The sequence below is a fragment of the Calonectris borealis genome, chromosome 31 (genome assembly GCF_964195595.1).
Source record: "Calonectris borealis chromosome 31, bCalBor7.hap1.2, whole genome shotgun sequence".
Taxonomy (NCBI): Eukaryota; Metazoa; Chordata; class Aves; order Procellariiformes; family Procellariidae; genus Calonectris; species Calonectris borealis.
Genome location: NC_134342.1, coordinates 443,368 through 460,797, shown reverse-complemented (window position 1 = coordinate 460,797; position 17,430 = coordinate 443,368). Strand labels below are relative to the sequence as shown.

At 69.8% G+C, this 17,430-nt stretch overlaps 1 protein-coding gene across 1 annotated transcript in view; it reads left to right on the top strand.

The window, feature by feature from the left end:
• CACNA1A (calcium voltage-gated channel subunit alpha1 A) overlaps positions 1 to 17,430 on the top strand; it is a 40,681-nt gene that overhangs the window by 14,939 nt on the left and 8,312 nt on the right. Inside the window, exons 19-41 of the mRNA XM_075134321.1 lie at positions 389 to 1,123; positions 2,044 to 2,402; positions 2,898 to 3,039; positions 3,145 to 3,274; positions 4,460 to 4,519; positions 4,588 to 4,694; positions 6,874 to 6,973; positions 7,049 to 7,209; positions 7,276 to 7,416; positions 7,502 to 7,703; positions 7,794 to 7,958; positions 9,111 to 9,221; positions 10,111 to 10,194; positions 10,275 to 10,391; positions 10,484 to 10,549; positions 10,630 to 10,730; positions 10,840 to 10,990; positions 11,645 to 11,772; positions 12,614 to 12,710; positions 15,477 to 15,582; positions 16,523 to 16,630; positions 16,704 to 16,804; positions 17,268 to 17,371. Of these exons, the coding sequence (XP_074990422.1) occupies positions 389 to 1,123; positions 2,044 to 2,402; positions 2,898 to 3,039; positions 3,145 to 3,274; positions 4,460 to 4,519; positions 4,588 to 4,694; positions 6,874 to 6,973; positions 7,049 to 7,209; positions 7,276 to 7,416; positions 7,502 to 7,703; positions 7,794 to 7,958; positions 9,111 to 9,221; positions 10,111 to 10,194; positions 10,275 to 10,391; positions 10,484 to 10,549; positions 10,630 to 10,730; positions 10,840 to 10,990; positions 11,645 to 11,772; positions 12,614 to 12,710; positions 15,477 to 15,582; positions 16,523 to 16,630; positions 16,704 to 16,804; positions 17,268 to 17,371 (3,576 nt within the window). The remainder of the gene's footprint in view (positions 1 to 388; positions 1,124 to 2,043; positions 2,403 to 2,897; positions 3,040 to 3,144; positions 3,275 to 4,459; positions 4,520 to 4,587; positions 4,695 to 6,873; positions 6,974 to 7,048; positions 7,210 to 7,275; positions 7,417 to 7,501; positions 7,704 to 7,793; positions 7,959 to 9,110; positions 9,222 to 10,110; positions 10,195 to 10,274; positions 10,392 to 10,483; positions 10,550 to 10,629; positions 10,731 to 10,839; positions 10,991 to 11,644; positions 11,773 to 12,613; positions 12,711 to 15,476; positions 15,583 to 16,522; positions 16,631 to 16,703; positions 16,805 to 17,267; positions 17,372 to 17,430) is intronic.

Below are 17,430 nucleotides of genomic sequence, written 5' to 3'. Positions count from 1 at the left end.
CAGATCCATCCTTGGCTCCATCCCAGGCTCCATCCCCAGATCCATCCCCGGATCCATCCCAGGCTCCATCCCAAGATCCATCCTTGGCTCCATTCCAGGCTCCATCCCCAGATCCATCCCCAGATCCATCCCCGGATCCATCCCCAGCTCCATCCTCGGCTCCATCCTTGTCTCCATCCCCAGCTCCATCCTCGGCTCCATCCTTGACTCCGTTCCTGGCTCCATCCCAGCTCCATCTCGGCTTCATCCCCAGCTCCATCCCGGCTCCATCCTCGTCTCCATCCCAGCTCCATCCTCAGCTCCGCCCCGGCTCCGTCCCGCCTCCGCCCCGGCTCCACCCCGGCCCCCCTCAGGCTCCCCCGGCGGGGGCTGTGGCTCCCCGCTGCAGGAAGGAGCAGCAGAAGAACCAGAAGCCCTCGAAGTCGGTGTGGGAGCAGCGGACGAGCGAGCTGCGGAAGCAGAACCTGCTGGCCAGCCGGGAAGCCCTCTACAGCGAGCTGGACCCCGAGGAGCGCTGGAAGGTGCCCTACGCCCGCCACCTGCGCCCCGACATGAAGACCCACCTGGACCGGCCGCTGGTGGTGGACCCCCAGGAGAACCGCAACAACAACACCAACAAGACGCGTCCCGGCGAGCCGCCGCTGGAGCCCCGCTTCGGCCAGCCCCGCGCCGAGGAGCTCCGGCGGCAGCCGCGCTACCCCGATCCCGGCGGCCCCCGTCCCGGGGATCCCCCCGGCCCCGCCGGCCGCCGGCCCCGCAGCACCAGCCGCGAGCCCGAGCGGGAGCCCAGCCAGGAGCGCGCCTACGCCGACGCCGAGCGCCTCAAAGCCCTCGAGCGCCGGCACCGGCCGGGCGGTAGCCGGGACGGCCGCGCTGGCTCGCCCCAGCCCGAGCGCGAGCACCGGCGGCACCGGGCGCACCGGCGGGCGGCCGAGGAGGGCGAGGAGGGCGGGCGGCCCGAGCGGCGACCGCGGCACCGGGAGGGCGGCCGGCCGGTGCGGGGCGAGGGGGACGGGGAGCACGGCGATGGCGAGCGGCGCCGGCGGCATCGGCACGCCGCACCGGCCGCCTACGACGGCGAAGGCAAGCGGGACGACAAGGAGAGGCGGCACCGGCGGCGGCGGTGAGCGGAGTGGGCAGGGTCCCCTGGGGCTGGCGGGACCCCCTGGGGCAGGTGGGACCCCCCTGGGGCTGGTGGGACCCCCTGGGGCAGGTGGGACCCCCCCTGGGGCAGGTGGGACCCCCCTGGGGCAGGTGGGACCCCCCCTGGGGCAGGTGAGACCCCCCTGGGGCTGGTGGGACCCCCCCTGGGGCAGGTGAGACCCCCCTGGGGCTGGTGGGACCCCCCCTGGGGCTGGCGGGACCCCCTGGGGCAGGTGGGACCCCCTGGGGCAGGTGGGACCTTCCTGGGGCTGGTGGGACCCCCTGGGACTGGTGGGACCCCCCTGGGGCTGGTGGGACCCCCTGGGGCTGGTGGGACCCCCCCTGGGGCAGGTGAGACCCCCCTGGGGTTGGTGGGACCCCCTGGGGCTGGTGGGACCCCCCCTGGGGCAGGTGAGACCCCCCTGGGGTTGGTGGGACCCCCTGGGGCTGGTGGGAACCCCCCTGGGGAGGTGAGACCCCCCTGGGGCAGGTGGGACGCCCCCTGGGGCAGGTGAGACCCCCCTGGGGTTGGTGGGACCCCCTGGGGCTGGTGGGAACCCCCCTGGGGAGGTGAGACCCCCCTGGGGCAGGTGGGACCCCCCCTGGGGCAGGTGGGACCCCCCTGGGGCAGGTGAGACCCCCCTGGGTCAGGTGGGACCCCCTGGGGCACGTGGGACCCCCCCTGGGGTTGGTGGGACCCCCCTGGGGCTGGTGGGACCCCTCTGGGACTGGTGGGAACCCCCTGGGGTTGGTGGGACCCCCCCAGGACCAGGGAGCTCCTCCAGCTCCCGGGGGGACCCGCATCCCCTCTGGCATTCCCAGCTCAGCGCCCGCCCTGGGTGCTGTGCCGGGGGTGCCGGGGGGTCCCCTCTGAGCCCCCTCCCCTCCGCCTCCCCCCAGGGAGACCCAGGCCCCCGGGGTGCCGGCGGGCCCCACGCTCTCCACCACCCGCCCCATCCAGCAGGACGTGGGGCGCCGGGAGCCCCCCGTCGCCGAGGACATCGACAACATGAAGAACAACAAACTGGCCACCGCCGAGCCCCCCGCGCCCCCCCCCGTGGGCAACCACACCGCCTGCCCCGCCGGGGCCCCCCCCCGCCGGCCCCCCGCCACCCCCAACGCGCCCCCCGAAACCAGCCTGGTGGTCACCAACCCCGGCGCCCCCAACAACCCCGCCAAGGGGGGGGGGAAGCCGGAGCACACGGCCGTGGACATCCCCCCCCCCCTCCCGCCGCCCCCCGCCAACGCCCTGGTCCAAGGTAGGGGACCCCCCCTGGGGTCTGGGGGTGCAGGTGGGCTGGGGGGTGCAGGGGGTGCGGGGTGGGCTCGGGGGTGCAGGGGGCTGCAGGGGGGTTCTGGGGGTCATGGAGGGGTCTGGGGGGGTGCAGGGGGGGTCTGGGGGCCGTGGAGGGGTCTGGGGGGCTGCAGGGGGGTTCTGGGGGCCGTGGAGGGATGCGGGGTGGTGCAGGGGGGGTCTGGGGGCCGCGGAGGGGTCCGGGGGGGTGCAGGGGGGTTCTAGGGGCCGTGGAGGGGTGCGGGGTGGTGCAGGGGGGGTCTGGGGGCCGCGGAGGTGTCCGGGGGGGTGCAGGGGGGGTCTGGGGGCCGTGGAGGGGTCTGGGGGGGTGCAGGGGGGTGCAGGGGGTGTCTGGGGGCCGCGGAGGGGTGCAGGGGGGTGCAGGGGGGGTCCGGGGGCCATGGAGGGGTGCAGGGGGGTGCAGGGGGGGCCGGGGGCCGTGACGCCGCCGCTCCCGCAGTGAACAGGAATGCCAACCCCGAGCCGCTGCCCCGCAAGGAGGAGGAGGAGGAGAAGAAGGAGGAAGGCGACGGGCAGGAGGAGAACGGCCCCAAGCCCATGGTGCCCTACAGCTCCATGTTCATCCTCTCCACCACCAACCCGTGAGCGCCGGGGGGGGGGGGGGCGGGGGGGGGCCGGGGAGGGTCTGGGGGGCCGGGGGAGGGTCTGGGGGTGCCCCTCGCCCCCCCACACTGTGCCCCCCCCAGGTTCCGCCGGCTGTGCCACTACATCGTCAACCTGCGGTACTTCGAGATGTGCATCCTGATGGTCATCGCCATGAGCAGCATCGCGCTGGCCGCCGAGGACCCCGTGCAGCCCAACGCCCCCCGCAACAACGTGAGCCCCCCCACACCCACTCGGGGACCCCCGGGCGCTGGTGGGGGGTGGCAGGGCTCAGCCCCCTCCTCACGGTGCTGCTTTGCAGTGCGGGGCACCCCGAAAACAGCACCCAGGGCTGCAATGGGGTCCCCCCCCTCCCTTGTCCTGCCCCTGAGACCCTGCCCATGGCCCCAGGGTGCTGGGGGGGTCCCACAGCCATGGAGTGATGGGGGGGTCCTGGGGTGCCAGAGTGGTCCCAGACTGCTACGGGGGTCCCACAGCCCCAGGGTGCCAGGAAGTGCCAGGGAGATCCCACAGCCCCGGGGTGCCGGGAAGTGCCAGGGGTGTCCCACAGCCCCAGGGTGCCGGGGGGTCCCAGGCTGCCAGGGGGGTCCCACAGCCCTGGGGTGCCAGGGGGATCCCACAGCCCCGGGGTGCCGGGAAGTGCCAGGGAGATCCCACAGCCCCGGGGTGCCGGGAAGTGCCAGGGGGGTCCCACAGCCCCAGGGTGCCGGGGGGTCCCAGGCTGCCAGGGGGGTCCCACAGCCCTGGGGTGCCAGGGGGATCCCACAGCCCCGGGGTGCCGGGAAGTGCCAGGGGGTCCCACAGCCCCAGGGTGCCAGGAAGTGCCAGGGGGGTCCCACAGCCCTGGGGTGCCAGGGGGTCCCAGGGTGCCAGGGGGGTCCCACAGCCCTGGGGTGCCAGGGGGATCCCACAGCCCCAGGGTGCCAGGAAGTGCCAGGGGGGTCCCACAGCCCTGGGGTGCCAGGGGGTCCCAGGGTGCCAGGGGGGTCCCACAGCCCTGGAGTGCCGGGAAGTGCCAGGGGGGTCCCACAGCCCTGGAGTGCCAGGGGGATCCCACAGCCCCGGGGTGCCAGGAAGTGCCAGGGGGGTCCCACAGCCCTGGGGTGCCAGGGGGTCCCAGGGTGCCAGGGGGGTCCCACAGCCCTGGGGTGCCGGGAAGTGCCAGGGGGGTCCCACAGCCCCAGAGTGCCGGGGGGTCCCAGGGTGCCAGGGGGGTCCCGCAGTGCCAGGGTGCTGGCGGGTCCCAGGGTGCCAGGGGGGTCCCAGGGTGCCGGGGGGTCCTGCAGTGCCAAGGTGCTGCAGGATCCTGGGCGCCCCAGGGTGGCAGAGGGTGCGAGGGGAGGCTCAGGGTGCCGGGGGCCCCAGGCATCTCCCCCCACCCCACCTCCTCCCCCCCAGGTCCTGCGCTACTTCGACTACGTCTTCACGGGCGTCTTCACCTTCGAGATGGTGATCAAGGTGAGCGGGGGGGGTACGCAGGGCGGGGGCCCCCCCCGGCGCCCCCTCACCCCCCTTGCCCCCCGCAGATGGTGGATTTGGGGCTGGTGCTTCACCAAGGTGCCTATTTCCGGGACCTGTGGAACATTCTGGACTTCATCGTGGTCAGCGGGGCGCTGGTGGCCTTCGCCTTCACGTGAGTCCCCCTCGGGGACGCGGGGGGCCTGGGTGGGGGCGGGCACGGGCACGCCAGGGTCCCCCGCGCTCGGGGGGCAACGTTGGCTCGAGGGGACGGCAGGGAGGGGATGGAGGCGGCGGGGTCTCGCCTCTCCCAGTGCCTCCCAGTGCCTCCCAGTGGGGCCGTCCCAGCCCCGCCTCAGCCCCGCCGGGGTCCGTCCCGCGGCCGCGCAGCCGCTTGCCGCCCGCCCCCCGCGCCCGCTGCCCGGCTGTCCGCGCTCCGCTGTGTCGCTTGACGTCCGTCCTCGACCGCTTGCCGCCGCGCTGTGTCGTCCTGTCACCGTCCCGGTGTCCCCGCGCCCCGGCAGCGCCGCCCCCGGGTCCCCGAGCAGCCCCCCCAGGGGGGGAACCCCAGAGCAGAGCGGGGCTGGGGTAAACCCTAAAGAAAGACGAGGAATCGCCCGGCAAAGGATGAGGAGCCCCTTAGCAAGGGAGGAGAAACCTTCTAGTACGGGGTGAGGAGTCTCCTGGCCATGGATGAGCAGCCCCCGAGTGACTGAGCAGCCCCAGAAATGGGTGAGCATCCCCAAAAAAGGGTGAGCATCCCCAAAAATGGGTGAGCGTCCCCCAAATAAAGGGTGAGCATCCCCAGGAAAGAGTGAGCATCCCCAAAAAAGGGTGAGCATCCCGAAAAAAGGGTGAGCATCCCGAAAAAGGGTGAGCATCCCCAGGAAAGGGTGAGCATCCCCAAATAAAGGGTGAGCGTCCCCCAAATAAAGGGTGAGCATCCCCAAAAAAGGGTGAGCATCCCCAAAAATGGGTGAGCGTCCCCAAAAATGGGTGAGCGTCCCCCAAACAAAGGGTGAGCATCCCCAGGAAAGAGTGAGCATCCCCCAAAAAGGGTGAGCATCCCCAAAAAAGGGTGAGCATCCCGAAAAAGGGTGAGCATCCCCAGGAAAGGGTGAGCATCCCCCAAATAAAGGGTGAGCATCCCCAAAAAAGGGTGAGCATCCCCAAAAAAAGGGTGAGCATCCCCAGGAAAGGGTGAGCATCCCCAAAAAAAAGAGCGAGCATCCCCCAAAAAAAGGGTGAGCATCCCCCAAGTAAAGCCTGAGCATCCTCTAAGTAATTGAGCGTCCCCCCCAAAAAAGGGTGAGCATCCCCCAAGTGATTGAGAGTCCCCCAAATAAAGGCTGAGCATCCCCCAGGGAATTGAGCGTCCCCCAAATAAAGGCTGAGCGTCCCCCAAGTGATTGAGCGTCCCCCAAATAAAGGCTGAGCACCCCCCAGGGAATTGAGCATCCCCCAAATAAAGGCTGAGCACCCCCCAGGGAATTGAGCATCCCCCAAATAAAGGCTGAGCATCCCCCAGGGAATTGAGCGTCCCCCAAATAAAGGCTGAGCATCCCCCAAGTGATTGAGCGTCCCCCAAATAAAGGCTGAGCGTCCCCCAGGGAACTGAGCGTCCCCCAAATAAAGGCTGAGCATCCCCCAGGGAATTGAGCATCCCCCAAATAAAGGCTGAGCATCCCCCAAGGAATTGAGCGTCCCCCAAATAAAGGCTGAGCACCCCCCCAGCGACTGAGCGTCCCCCAAATAAAGCCTGAGCGTCCCCCGAGTCATTGAGCGTCCCCCAAGGAAAGGACGAGCGTTCCCTGAGTATTTGAGCATCCTCAAAGCAAGGGGCGAGCACCCCCCGGGAACGGGTGAGTGAACCCGGAGCAGAGCCTGCGGACCCCCCGGGAGGCCGGGATCCCCCCGTGGCTCCCCCAGCCTCGCGCTGGGAAGCGGCCGGCGGGGCCGGGGGGCGCGGGCGCGGGGCGGGGGCCGGGCTCTCACCGTGCCTTGTCTCTCCCCTTCCTCTGCCACCGGCCGCAGGAGCAGCTCACGGTAAAAGTCTTTCTGCCTTCGTCTCCCGCCCGTCTCCGTCCTCGTGCTCTCCTCGTGCTCATGGTCGCGCCTCGCTCCCCCCACCCCCCCACCCTCCGCATCCCCCCCCCAAAAGCAGCCTCAGGGACGGGGGAAGCTCAGGCGTGTGATGAGTGGGGGGGGTCTCAGCCTCCAGCCCCGCGTGGCGGGGGAGGGGACCGTCACCGCCGGGGAGAGGAGGGGACGGAACCGCCCGCCGTCCTGCCGGGATGGCGGGGTGCCCCGAGCCGCCGCGCCGGGGGCCCCACGTCTCCCCGTGCCCCCCGCAGCGGCAGCAGCAAGGGGAAGGACATCAACACCATCAAGTCCCTCCGCGTCCTCCGTGTCCTCCGGCCCCTGAAGACCATCAAGAGGCTGCCCAAGCTCAAGGTGGGCGAGGGGGGGGGGGGGGGGGGCAAGGGGGGTCCCGGCCGGCGCTGACCCCCTCCCCGTCCCCGTCCCCAGGCCGTCTTCGACTGCGTGGTGAACTCCCTGAAGAACGTCCTCAACATCCTCATCGTCTACATGCTCTTCATGTTCATCTTCGCCGTGGTGGCCGTCCAGCTCTTCAAGGGCAAGTTCTTTTACTGCACCGACGAGTCCAAGGAGTTCGAGAAGGACTGCAGGTACGGCCCGGCCGGGCGGGGGTCCGCCGCCCCCCCGCCCCGTCCCACCGCCCCCTCCCCTCCCAGGGGGGAATACCTCGTCTACGAGAAGGACAACGAGGTGAAGGCGCAGAAGCGGGAGTGGAAGAAGTACGAGTTTCACTACGACAACGTCCTCTGGGCGCTGCTCACCCTCTTCACCGTCTCCACCGGCGAGGGATGGCCGCAGTAAGGGCGCGGGGACCTGGTGGGGGGGATGCGGGGCCGGGGACACCGGGACCCCCACCCCGTCCCTGCCCTCGTCCCGCCGCAGGGTCCTCAAGCACTCGGTGGATGCCACCTACGAGAACCAGGGGCCGAGCCCCGGCTACCGCATGGAGATGTCCATCTTCTACGTGGTCTACTTCGTGGTCTTCCCCTTCTTCTTCGTCAACATCTTCGTGGCCTTGATCATCATCACCTTCCAGGAGCAGGGGGACAAGATGATGGAGGAGTACAGCCTGGAGAAGAACGAGGTGCCGCCTCCGGAACCCCCACCCACACCTTTCGGGGAGCCCCCGGCTGGGTCGGGGGTCGGTGACGCCCACCCTGTCCCCCCCCCGCAGAGAGCCTGCATCGACTTTGCCATCAGCGCCAAGCCCCTGACGCGGCACATGCCGCAGAACCGGCAGAGCTTCCAGTACCGCATGTGGCAGTTCGTGGTGTCGCCGCCCTTCGAGTACACCATCATGGCCATGATCGCCCTCAACACCATCATCCTCATGATGAAGGTCAGCGGGGAGGGGCTGGGGGTCCTGGGGAGCCCCTCTGGCTCTGGCCCATCCCTGTCCCTCGGGGGGTGTCCTCAGCCCCTGGGACCCACGTGTGTCCCCTTGCTCCTGTCCCCTGGGGTTTGTCCTTCTCTCCTGGGACTTTTCCCTGTCCCCCGGACCGGTCCCTGTCCCCCCAGGACCTGTGCTGTCCCCCTGGATCCATCCTATCCCTGGATCTGTCCCTGTCCCCCTGGATCCACCCTGTCCCCCAGGACCTGTCCCTGTCCCCCTAAACCTGTCCTGGTCCCCCCAGATCCATCCTATCCCTGGACCTGTCCCTGTCCCCCGGATCCATCCCCGTCCCCCCAGGACCTGTCCCTGTCCCCCTGGATCCATCCTATCCCTGGATCTGCCCCTGTCCCCCTGGATCCATCCTGTCCCCCCAGGACCTGTCCCTGTCCCCCTAAACCTGTCCTGGTCTCCCTGGATCCATCCTGTCCCTCCAGGACCTGTGCCGTCCCCCTGGACCTGTTCTGGTCCCCCTGGATCCATCCTACTGGATCTGCCCCTGTCCCCCTGGATCCACCCTGTCCCCCAGGACCTGTCCCTGTCCCCCTAAACCTGTCCTGGTCCCCCCAGATCCATCCTGTCCCTCCAGGACCTGTGCCGTCCCCCTGGACCTGTTCTGGTCCCCCTGGATCCATCCTACTGGATCTGTCCCTGTCCCCCTGGATCCATCCCTGTCCCCCCAGGACCTGTCCCTGTCCCCCTAAACCTGTCCTGGTCTCCCTGGATCCATCCTATCCCTGGACCTGTCCCTGTCCCCCGGATCCATCCCCGTCCCCCCAGGACCTGTCCCTGTCCCCCTGGATCCATCCTACTGGATCTGTCCCTGTCCCCCTGGATCCATCCCTGTCCCCCCAGGACCTGTGCTGTCCCCCTGGATCCATCCTACTGGACCTGTCCCTGTCTCCCTGGATCCATCCTATCCCTGGATCTGCCCCTGTCCCCCTGGATCCATCCTGTCCCCCCAGGACCTGTGCTGTCCCCATGGATCCATCCTACTGGATCTGTCCCTGTCCCCCGGGATCCATCCTACCCCCGGGATGCACCCCTGTCCCCCGGGAGCTGTCCCTGCCCCCGTCCCCATCCTCCGCGCTGTCCCCCCAGTTCTACGACGCTTCGGACGCCTACGAGAACGTGCTGAAGATGTTCAACAACGTCTTCACCTCCCTCTTCTCCCTCGAGTGTCTCCTGAAGATCATGGCCTTCGGCGTGCTGGTACGTGCCACCGCCGGCCGGGGCCGGGGGCCCGGGGGGCCCGGGGGGACCCTCGGGACCTGCCACCGGGCACCCCGCGCCGCACCGGCAGGGTCCCGGGAGCTGGCACAGGGGTAACTGTGGGATCCCGGGAGCCGGCGCAGGGGTAACCGTGGGATCCCGGGAGCTGGCACAGGGGTAACTGTGGGATCCCGGGAGCCGGTGCCGGGGTAACCATGGGATCCCGGGAGCCAGCGCAGGGGTAACTGTGGGATCCCGGGAGCCGGCGCCGGGGTAACTGTGGGATCCCAGGAGCCGGCGCAGGGGTAACTGTGGGATCCCGGGAGCCGGTGCCGGGGTAACCATGGGATCCCGGGAGCCAGCGCAGGGGTAACTGTGGGATCCCAGGAGCCGGCGCAGGGGTAACTGTGGGATCCCGGGAGCCGGCGCAGGGGTAACTGTGGGATCCCGGGAGCCAGCGCAGGGGTAACTGTGGGATCCCGGGAGCCGGCGCAAGGGTAACTGTGGGATCCCGGGAGCCGGCACAGGGGTAACTGTGGGATCCCGGGAGCCGGCGCTGGGGTAACTGTGGGATCCCGGGAGCCGGTGCCGGGGTAACTGTGGGATCCCGGGAGCCGGCGCCGGGGTAACTGTGGGATCCCGGGAGCCGGCTCTGGGGTAACTGTGGGATCCCGGGAGCCGGCGCTGGGGTAACTGTGGGATCCCGGGAGCCGGCGCTGGGGTAACCGCAGGATCTGGGGAGCTGGCACAGGGGTAACCGTGGGATCCCCGGAGCCGGCGCAGGGGTAACCGTGGGTCCCGGGAGCCGGCGCCGGGGTAACCGTGGGTCCCGGAGCCGGCACGCCGGCGGCGCCGCTGCCCTGCGTCCCTCGTCCCCTTCCCTTCGCAGAATTACTTCCGCGACGCCTGGAACATCTTTGACTTCGTCACGGTCCTGGGCAGCATCACGGACATCCTGGTGACGGAGTTCGGGGTAGGTGGGAGCCGCCGCGGCCCCCGCGGCCCCGGTGCCGGGTCCCGCTCGCCCCCGCTCACCCCTCGTGTCCCCCCCAGAACAACTTCATCAACCTCAGCTTCCTGCGGCTCTTCCGGGCGGCGCGGCTCATCAAGCTGCTGCGCCAGGGCTACACCATCCGCATCCTGCTCTGGACCTTCGTCCAGTCCTTCAAGGTGCCCCCCCCAAAACCCGCATCCCCCCTCCCCGAACCCCGGGGGTCGCATCCAGCCCCGGCACGGCGTGACCGGCCCCGCTCTGCCCCCAGGCTCTGCCCTACGTCTGCCTGCTCATCGCCATGCTCTTCTTCATCTACGCCATCATCGGGATGCAGGTGAGAGCCCCCGGCCGGGTCCCCCCGGCCCCTCGCCCCGGCCCCCTGCCCCCCCTGAGCCATCACGGCCCCCCCCCCAGGTCTTCGGCAACATCGGCATCGAGGAGGAGGATGACGAGTCGGCCATCACCCAGCACAACAATTTCCGCACCTTCTTCCAGGCCCTGATGCTCCTTTTCCGGTGAGTCTCCCCGGCACGGTCCCGGTGCCGGTGGGGGTACCCGCAGCCGCACCGGCGTGTCCCCCCCCCCGGCCGGGGTCACCCAGCGGCGTCCCCCCCTCTGCCGCAGGAGCGCCACGGGGGAGGCCTGGCACGAGATCATGCTGTCCTGCCTCAGCGGGAAACCCTGCGACCAGAACTCCGGCATCAAAGAGGACGAGTGCGGCAACGAGTTCGCCTACTTCTACTTCGTCTCCTTCATCTTCCTCTGCTCCTTCCTGGTGAGCCCCGGGGGGCGCAGGGGGACCCCAGACCGGCCCCCCCCCCGCCATTGGTCCTGTTCCCTGGGGTTTGTCCTTCTCCTCTGGGACTTTTCCCTGTCCCTGGATCTGTCCCTGTCCCCCTGGACCTGTCCCTGTCCCCCGGATCCATCCTGTCCCCCTGGACTTGTCCCTGTCCCCCTGGATCCATCCTGTCCCCCAGGACCTGTCCCTGTCCCCCTGGATCCATCCTGTCCCCCAGGACCTGTCCCTGTCCCCTGGATCCATCCTGTCCCCCCAGGACCTGTCCCTGTCCCCCTGGATCCATCCTGTCCCCCAGGACCTGTCCCTGTCCCCCCGGATCCATCCTGTCCCCCTGGACCTGTCCCTGTCCCCCTGGATCCATCCTGTCCCCCAGGACCTGTCCCTGTCCCCCCGGATCCATCCTGTCCCCCCAGGACCTGTCCCTGTCCCCCCTGGACCTGTCCCTGTCCCCCGGATCCATCCTGTCCCCCTGGACCTGTCCCTGTCCCCCAGGACCTGTCCCTGTCCCCCCGGATCCATCCTGTCCCCCTGGACCTGTCCCTGTCCCCCGGATCCATCCTGTCCCCCTGGACCTGTCCCTGTCCCCCGGATCCATCCTGTCCCCCTGGACCTGTCCCTGTCCCCCCCCAGATGCTGAACCTCTTCGTCGCCGTCATCATGGACAACTTCGAGTACCTGACGCGTGACTCCTCCATCCTGGGCCCCCACCACCTGGACGAGTACGTCCGCGTCTGGGCTGAGTACGACCCCGCCGCCTGGTAAGGACCCCCCCGGGGCGGGGTGGGGTGGGGGAACCCCAGATGTCGGGGTCCCCTCTCAGCGCCGGGGCGCAGCAGCTCCCGGGGGCTTGGCTGGCCGGAGCGTGTCCCCCCCCGCCCCGAGCCACGCAGCGGGGTCCGGGGGGGCCAGCGAGTGCCCAGGACCCCCCCCGGGTCCCCTGGGGCCAGCGGCCCTGGTGCCCCCCCGGGGAAGTGTCCCCCGGGGCTGTCCCCGCCGAGGGGGTGTCCCCCAGGTCCGCCGTCCCCGCAGAGCCGGGGGGGGGCCCGGCCCCCCAACGCGGTGCCCGTTAACCTGTCCTCTCTCGATTGTAGGTGCTCGGCCGCCGGATTTCTCCCTCTTGCCCCCCCCCGGCCCCCAGCGCAGCGCAAAGGGCCTCGGCCGGACCCAGGGGGTCCCTGGGGGTCCCACCGGGTGCTGGAGGGTCCCCACTATGTCCCGGGGGGGTCTCTGCTGTGTCCCAGGGTCCCCCGTGATGCCCTGGGGGCTCCCTGGCTTCTCTCGGGGTGTCCTGTGATGCTCTGCCAGGTCCTCAGTGCCCTGTACTGGGCTGGACTGGTCCATACTGGGATCAGCAAGGATGGAGCCGGCGGGGGGGGGCTCCAACTCTCCCCGCAACCCCCCTGCACCCCCCCAATCCCCATCGCAGCCAAGCGGCGACAAACCCGGCCTAACACAGTGGCGGGGGGGGGTGCCTTACCCCCAGCCCCCTCCTCCCCCCCTGCCCCTGGGTCCGTGCCTCAGTTTCCCCGGCCCCTCGGCGCGTCCGCGGTCCCGCGTGTCTCCGGCGTCCGCACTAACCCCCCTGTATTCTTCTTGCAGTGGCCGCATTCATTATAAGGATATGTACAGTTTATTACGCGTAATATCTCCCCCATTGGGCTTAGGCAAGAAATGCCCTCATAGGGTTGCTTGCAAGGTTTGACTTACACTAAAAACCTGCTGAGCATCAACGGAATGAATGTTGCTTCTGGTTTCTCGGATATATATATGATATCTATATATATATATATACACAGACACGTCCCGCACCCCCGGGCCGGCCCCAGCCCCCGGCGCGCCGCATGGAGCCCCCCCACCCCGTCCCGCCCAGCTCTGCTTGCTGCGCCCCGCGGCCCCCGGCCGGCGCGGCCGGACCCCCCCCCCCCACTCCCAGCGCCGCGGGGCTGCATGGGCACCGGCCGTCGCCTTCCTCCCCTCCTCCTCCTCCTCCTCCGCGGGGCCCCGGGCTGCGGCCGGCCGGGTTTAAACCTCTTTTTTTGTTCTGTTTTTTTTTTTTGGTTTGGTTTTTTTTGCCTTATTGGGTTTCTTTTTATTTTTTTCTTTCTCCGCGTCTCTCTGTCTCTCTCGCCTCTTTTTTGTCCTTTTTCTGTCCGATGTCTCTTCCTTCTTGTTCTCTCCGCTCCCAGGGGCCGGCTGACTTTCATGGACATGTATGAAATGCTGAGACATATGTCCCCGCCCCTGGGTTTAGGCAAGAAATGCCCACCCCGTGTTGCTTATAAGGTAGAATAACTCTTCCCACCAAAGCGAAGCCCCCCAAGCCGTGCCGGTTCCCAGCGGCGGCACCGACTCAGCCCGGCCGATGCTTCTCGGCCTCTTTTTTTTTTTTTTTATCTTTTTGGTTTTGGTTTTTGGTTTTTTTTGTTGGTTTTTTTGTTGTATTTCTCCTCCTGCGGCGAGCCCTGACCGGCGCGGCGGCCGCCGGCCCCGCTGAGCCTCCGCGCGTCCCCCAGGACGGGCTGGGTAAGATCCGCCGCCCGAGGAGCGTGTGCCCCCCGCCACCGCCCTGCCCGCCGGGGCTGGAGGCTCGGGGCCGGACCCCCCAGGAGCCCCTACTGGGGACCCCCCTGGGGCTCAGCCAGCCCCCCCAGGAGCCCCTACTGGGGACCCCCCTGGGGCTCAGCCAGCCCCCAAGGAGCCCCTATTGGGGACCCCCCTGGGGCTCAGCCAGCCCCCCCAAGGAGCCCCTATTTGGGGTCCCCCATAGGGCTTGGCCAGCTCCCAAGGAGCCCCTATTTGGGGTCCCCTGTGGGGCTCAGCCAGCCCCCCCAGGAGCCCCTATTGGGGACCCCCCTGGGGCTCAGCCAGCCCCCCCAGGAGCCCCTGTTTGGGGTCCCCCCTGGGGCTCGGCCAGCCCCCCCAGGAGCCCCTATTTGGGGTCCCTTGTGGGGCTCAGCCAGCCTCGCCAGAAGCCCCTATTTGGGGTCCCCCCTGGGGCTTGGCCAGCCCCCCCAGAAGCCCCTATTTGGGGTCCCCCCTGGGGCTCGGCCAGCCCCCCCAGAAACTCCTATTTGGGGTCCCCCCTGGGGCTCAGCCAGCCCCCCCCGAAACTCCTTTTTGGGGTCCCGCCTGGGGCTCAGCCAGCCCCCCCCGAAACTCCTTTTTGGGGTCACCTGTGGGGCTCAGCCAGCCCCCCCAGGAGCCCCTATTTGGGGTCCCTTGTGGGGCTTGGCCAGCCCCCCCAGGAGGCCCTATTTGGGGTCCCGCCTGGGGCTCAGCCAGCCCCCCCCAGAAACTCCTATTTGGGGTCCCCCATAGGGCTCAGCCAGCCCCCCCAGGAGCCCCTATTTGGGGTCCTCTCTGGGGCTCGACCAGCCCCCCAAGGAGCCCCTATTTGGGGTCCTCCCTGGGGCTCGACCAGCCCCCCAAGGAGCCCCTATTTGGGGTCCCCTCTGGGACTCGGCCAACCCCCCAGAAGCCCCTCTTGGGGACCCCCCTGGGGTTCGGCCAGCCCCCCCCGTATTGGGGGTCCCCTATGGGCTCGAGGCCGCTTCGCCCAGAGCAGCCCATTTTTAGGGACCCCCCCGGGCTCACTCTGCCTGCCCAGAGGAGCCCCTGCTCGGCCCCCCCCGGGGATCACCCTCGCCCCCTTTCCCCCGACCCCCCGTCCCTGCAGCCCCCCCCACTCCCCTCTCTCCATCCCACCTCCGCCCGCCGCCTCCTTTCCTGGCAGTGGGTCCCCCCGGCCCCCCCCGGCCCCCCCGGCTGCTGCACGGCCCGTGCCCCCCCAGCCGTGGGGGCTACGGGTGCTCGGGAGCTGCATCGTGGGGCGCGGGGGGGACCCGGGCACCGGGGGGGGGGACCCCGCATCTCTATGCCTCAGTTTCCCCATTGGCATTGCTCGCTCTCTGCCCTGCTGCTCTGCACCCCAAATCCCCCCCCCGGGGCTGCATGGGGGGGGGTCACTGCCCTTTTTGGGGGGGACCTTCCGCCACCCGCTTGGCACTGGGAGCTGGGGAGGGCGCGGGGCACCGTGGGGCTGAGGCCTGGCAAACTCATCGCTTCTCCGCCCACCCCCAGCCCAGGCACGTCTCCCCGGACCCCCCCACCCCGAGGATGCTGGTTTGCACCCAGAGAAGCCCCCGGCCGCCCCCCCATGCCCACAGCGGAGCCGGGAACGAGTCGGCCCCCTCCCCGCTGCATGCGCTGCCCGCTGCATGCGCTGCGACGCCGGGGTCCCGCTTGGCCGTGCCGCGCCCCCCACCCCGGGCGTCTTGCGGGGGTCCGGGGGCCGTGGCCTGGGGAGAAGGCGGGGGGCCAAGGTGGGGGGTTCGGGGAGGGCGGCGGGGTGCGTGCCTCAGTTTCCCCGGCGGCTGCGGGGTGGCCCCCGCCTTCTCGCCAGCCCCCGGGCGCGGTGGGAGGGGGCCGCGGCTGACGCCCCCCGCTCTGCTCGGCCCCGCAGCGGCTGCTCCGCATGGACCTGCCGGTGGCCGACGACAACACCGTGCACTTCAACTCCACCCTCATGGCCCTGATCCGCACCGCCCTCGACATCAAGATCGCCAAAGGCAAGGGGGGACGCGGCTGGGGGGGCCGGGACCCCGGCGGGAGGGGGAGCGGGGTCCTCGAGGGGACGGGGGTGGGGACTCGGCGGGCTCGGCAGCCTGGGGGGGACGGGGACCCTGAGGGGTTGGGTGCCAGGTCCCTGGGGACCAGGATCCTGGAGGGATGGGGACGAGGACGGGGGTTTGGGGGGTACGGGGATGCTGGAGGGATGGGGACAAGGACGGGGGTTTGGGGGGTACGGGGATCCTGGAGGGATGGGGACGAGGACGGGGGTTTGGGGGTGCGGGGATCCTGGAGGGATGGGGACGAGGACGGGGGTTTGGGGGGTACGGGGATGCTGGAGGGATGGGGACGAGGACGGGGGTTTGGGGGGTGCGGGGATCCTGGAGGGATGGGGACGAGGACGGGGGTTTGGGGGGTACAGGGATGCTGGAGGGATGGGGACGAGGACGGGGGTTTGGGGGGTGCGGGGATCCTGGAGGGATGGGGACGAGGACGGGGGTTTGGGGGGTACGGGGATGCTGGAGGGATGGGAACAAGGATGGGGACTCTGGGGGTACAGGGGTCCTGGAGATTTGGGGATGAAGACCTGAGGGAATGTGGCCCGGGCCCTGGGGGGACAGGAAGCCTAGGGGCAGGGGGACAGGGGGTCCCTTAGGTGACAAGGACAGGGACAGGGTCCCTGGGGGTGGAGGGGGCACGAGCTGGGAGCCCAGGCGTGGAGGTCCCTGGGGAATGGGGGAAAAGGGGGGACGGGGGGACATCAGGGAGTCCAAGGGGGACAGGGAACATGGGGCAGTGGCAGGGCAGAAGTGTCCCTGGGGGGGACGGACAGGGAGGTCCCCATGGGTTAGGGGAGGGGAGGGGGTGGCAGGGGGTCCCCTGGGGGGACAGGGACGGGTGGTCCCTGAGGGGACGGGGTGCTCAGCCCTCTCTCCGCAGGGGGAGCCGACAAGCAGCAGATGGACGCGGAGCTCCGCAAGGAGATGATCGCCATCTGGCCCAACCTCTCCCCCAAAAACCTGGACCTTCTCGTCACCCCCCACAAGTGTAAGGGACCGTCCCCGGCCCCATCCCCGGCCCCGACCCCATCCCCGCCCCCCCTCACCCTCTGCGCCCACAGCCACCGACCTGACGGTGGGGAAGATCTACGCCGCGATGATGATCATGGAGTACTACCGGCAGAGCAAAGCCAAGAAGCTGCAGGCCATGCGGGAGGAGCAGGTGGGGACCCCAACCCCGTCCCCTCCCCGCAGCCCTGCGCTGTCCCCCAGCCCAGCTCCGTCCCCTCCCCGTGTCCCTCCAGGGTCCCACCCCAGCCCCATCCTCTCCTCTGCCACCTCCCACATCCCCATCCCACTCTTGTCCCCTTCCCAAGTCCCTCCCGTGTCCCCATCCCATCCCCATGTCCCCATCCCATCCCCAAGCATCCCTCCAGTGTCCCCATCCCACTCTTGTCCCCTTCCCACGTCCCTCCGGTGTCCCCATCCCACCCCCAAGCATCCCTCCAGTGTCCCCATCCCAGCTCTGTCCCCTTCCCAAGTCCCTCCTGTGTCCCCATCCCAGCTCTGTCCCCTTCCCATGTCTCTCCAGTGTCCCCATCCCCATCTCCAACTGTCCCAGCTCCGTCCCCTCCCCGTGTCCCCGTGTCCCCGCCGCCTTCCCAGCCGCTCTCGTGTCTCCGCAGAACCGGACGCCGCTGATGTTCCAGCGCATGGAGCCGCCGTCCCCCACGCAGGAGGGGACCCCGGGGCCAGACGCGGTGCCCACGGCCGAGCCGGGCGCGGGGCTGTAAGTGCCGCGGGCCCCATCCTGCCCCTGCCCGGCGCAGGGCAGCCGGGAGGGGGCTG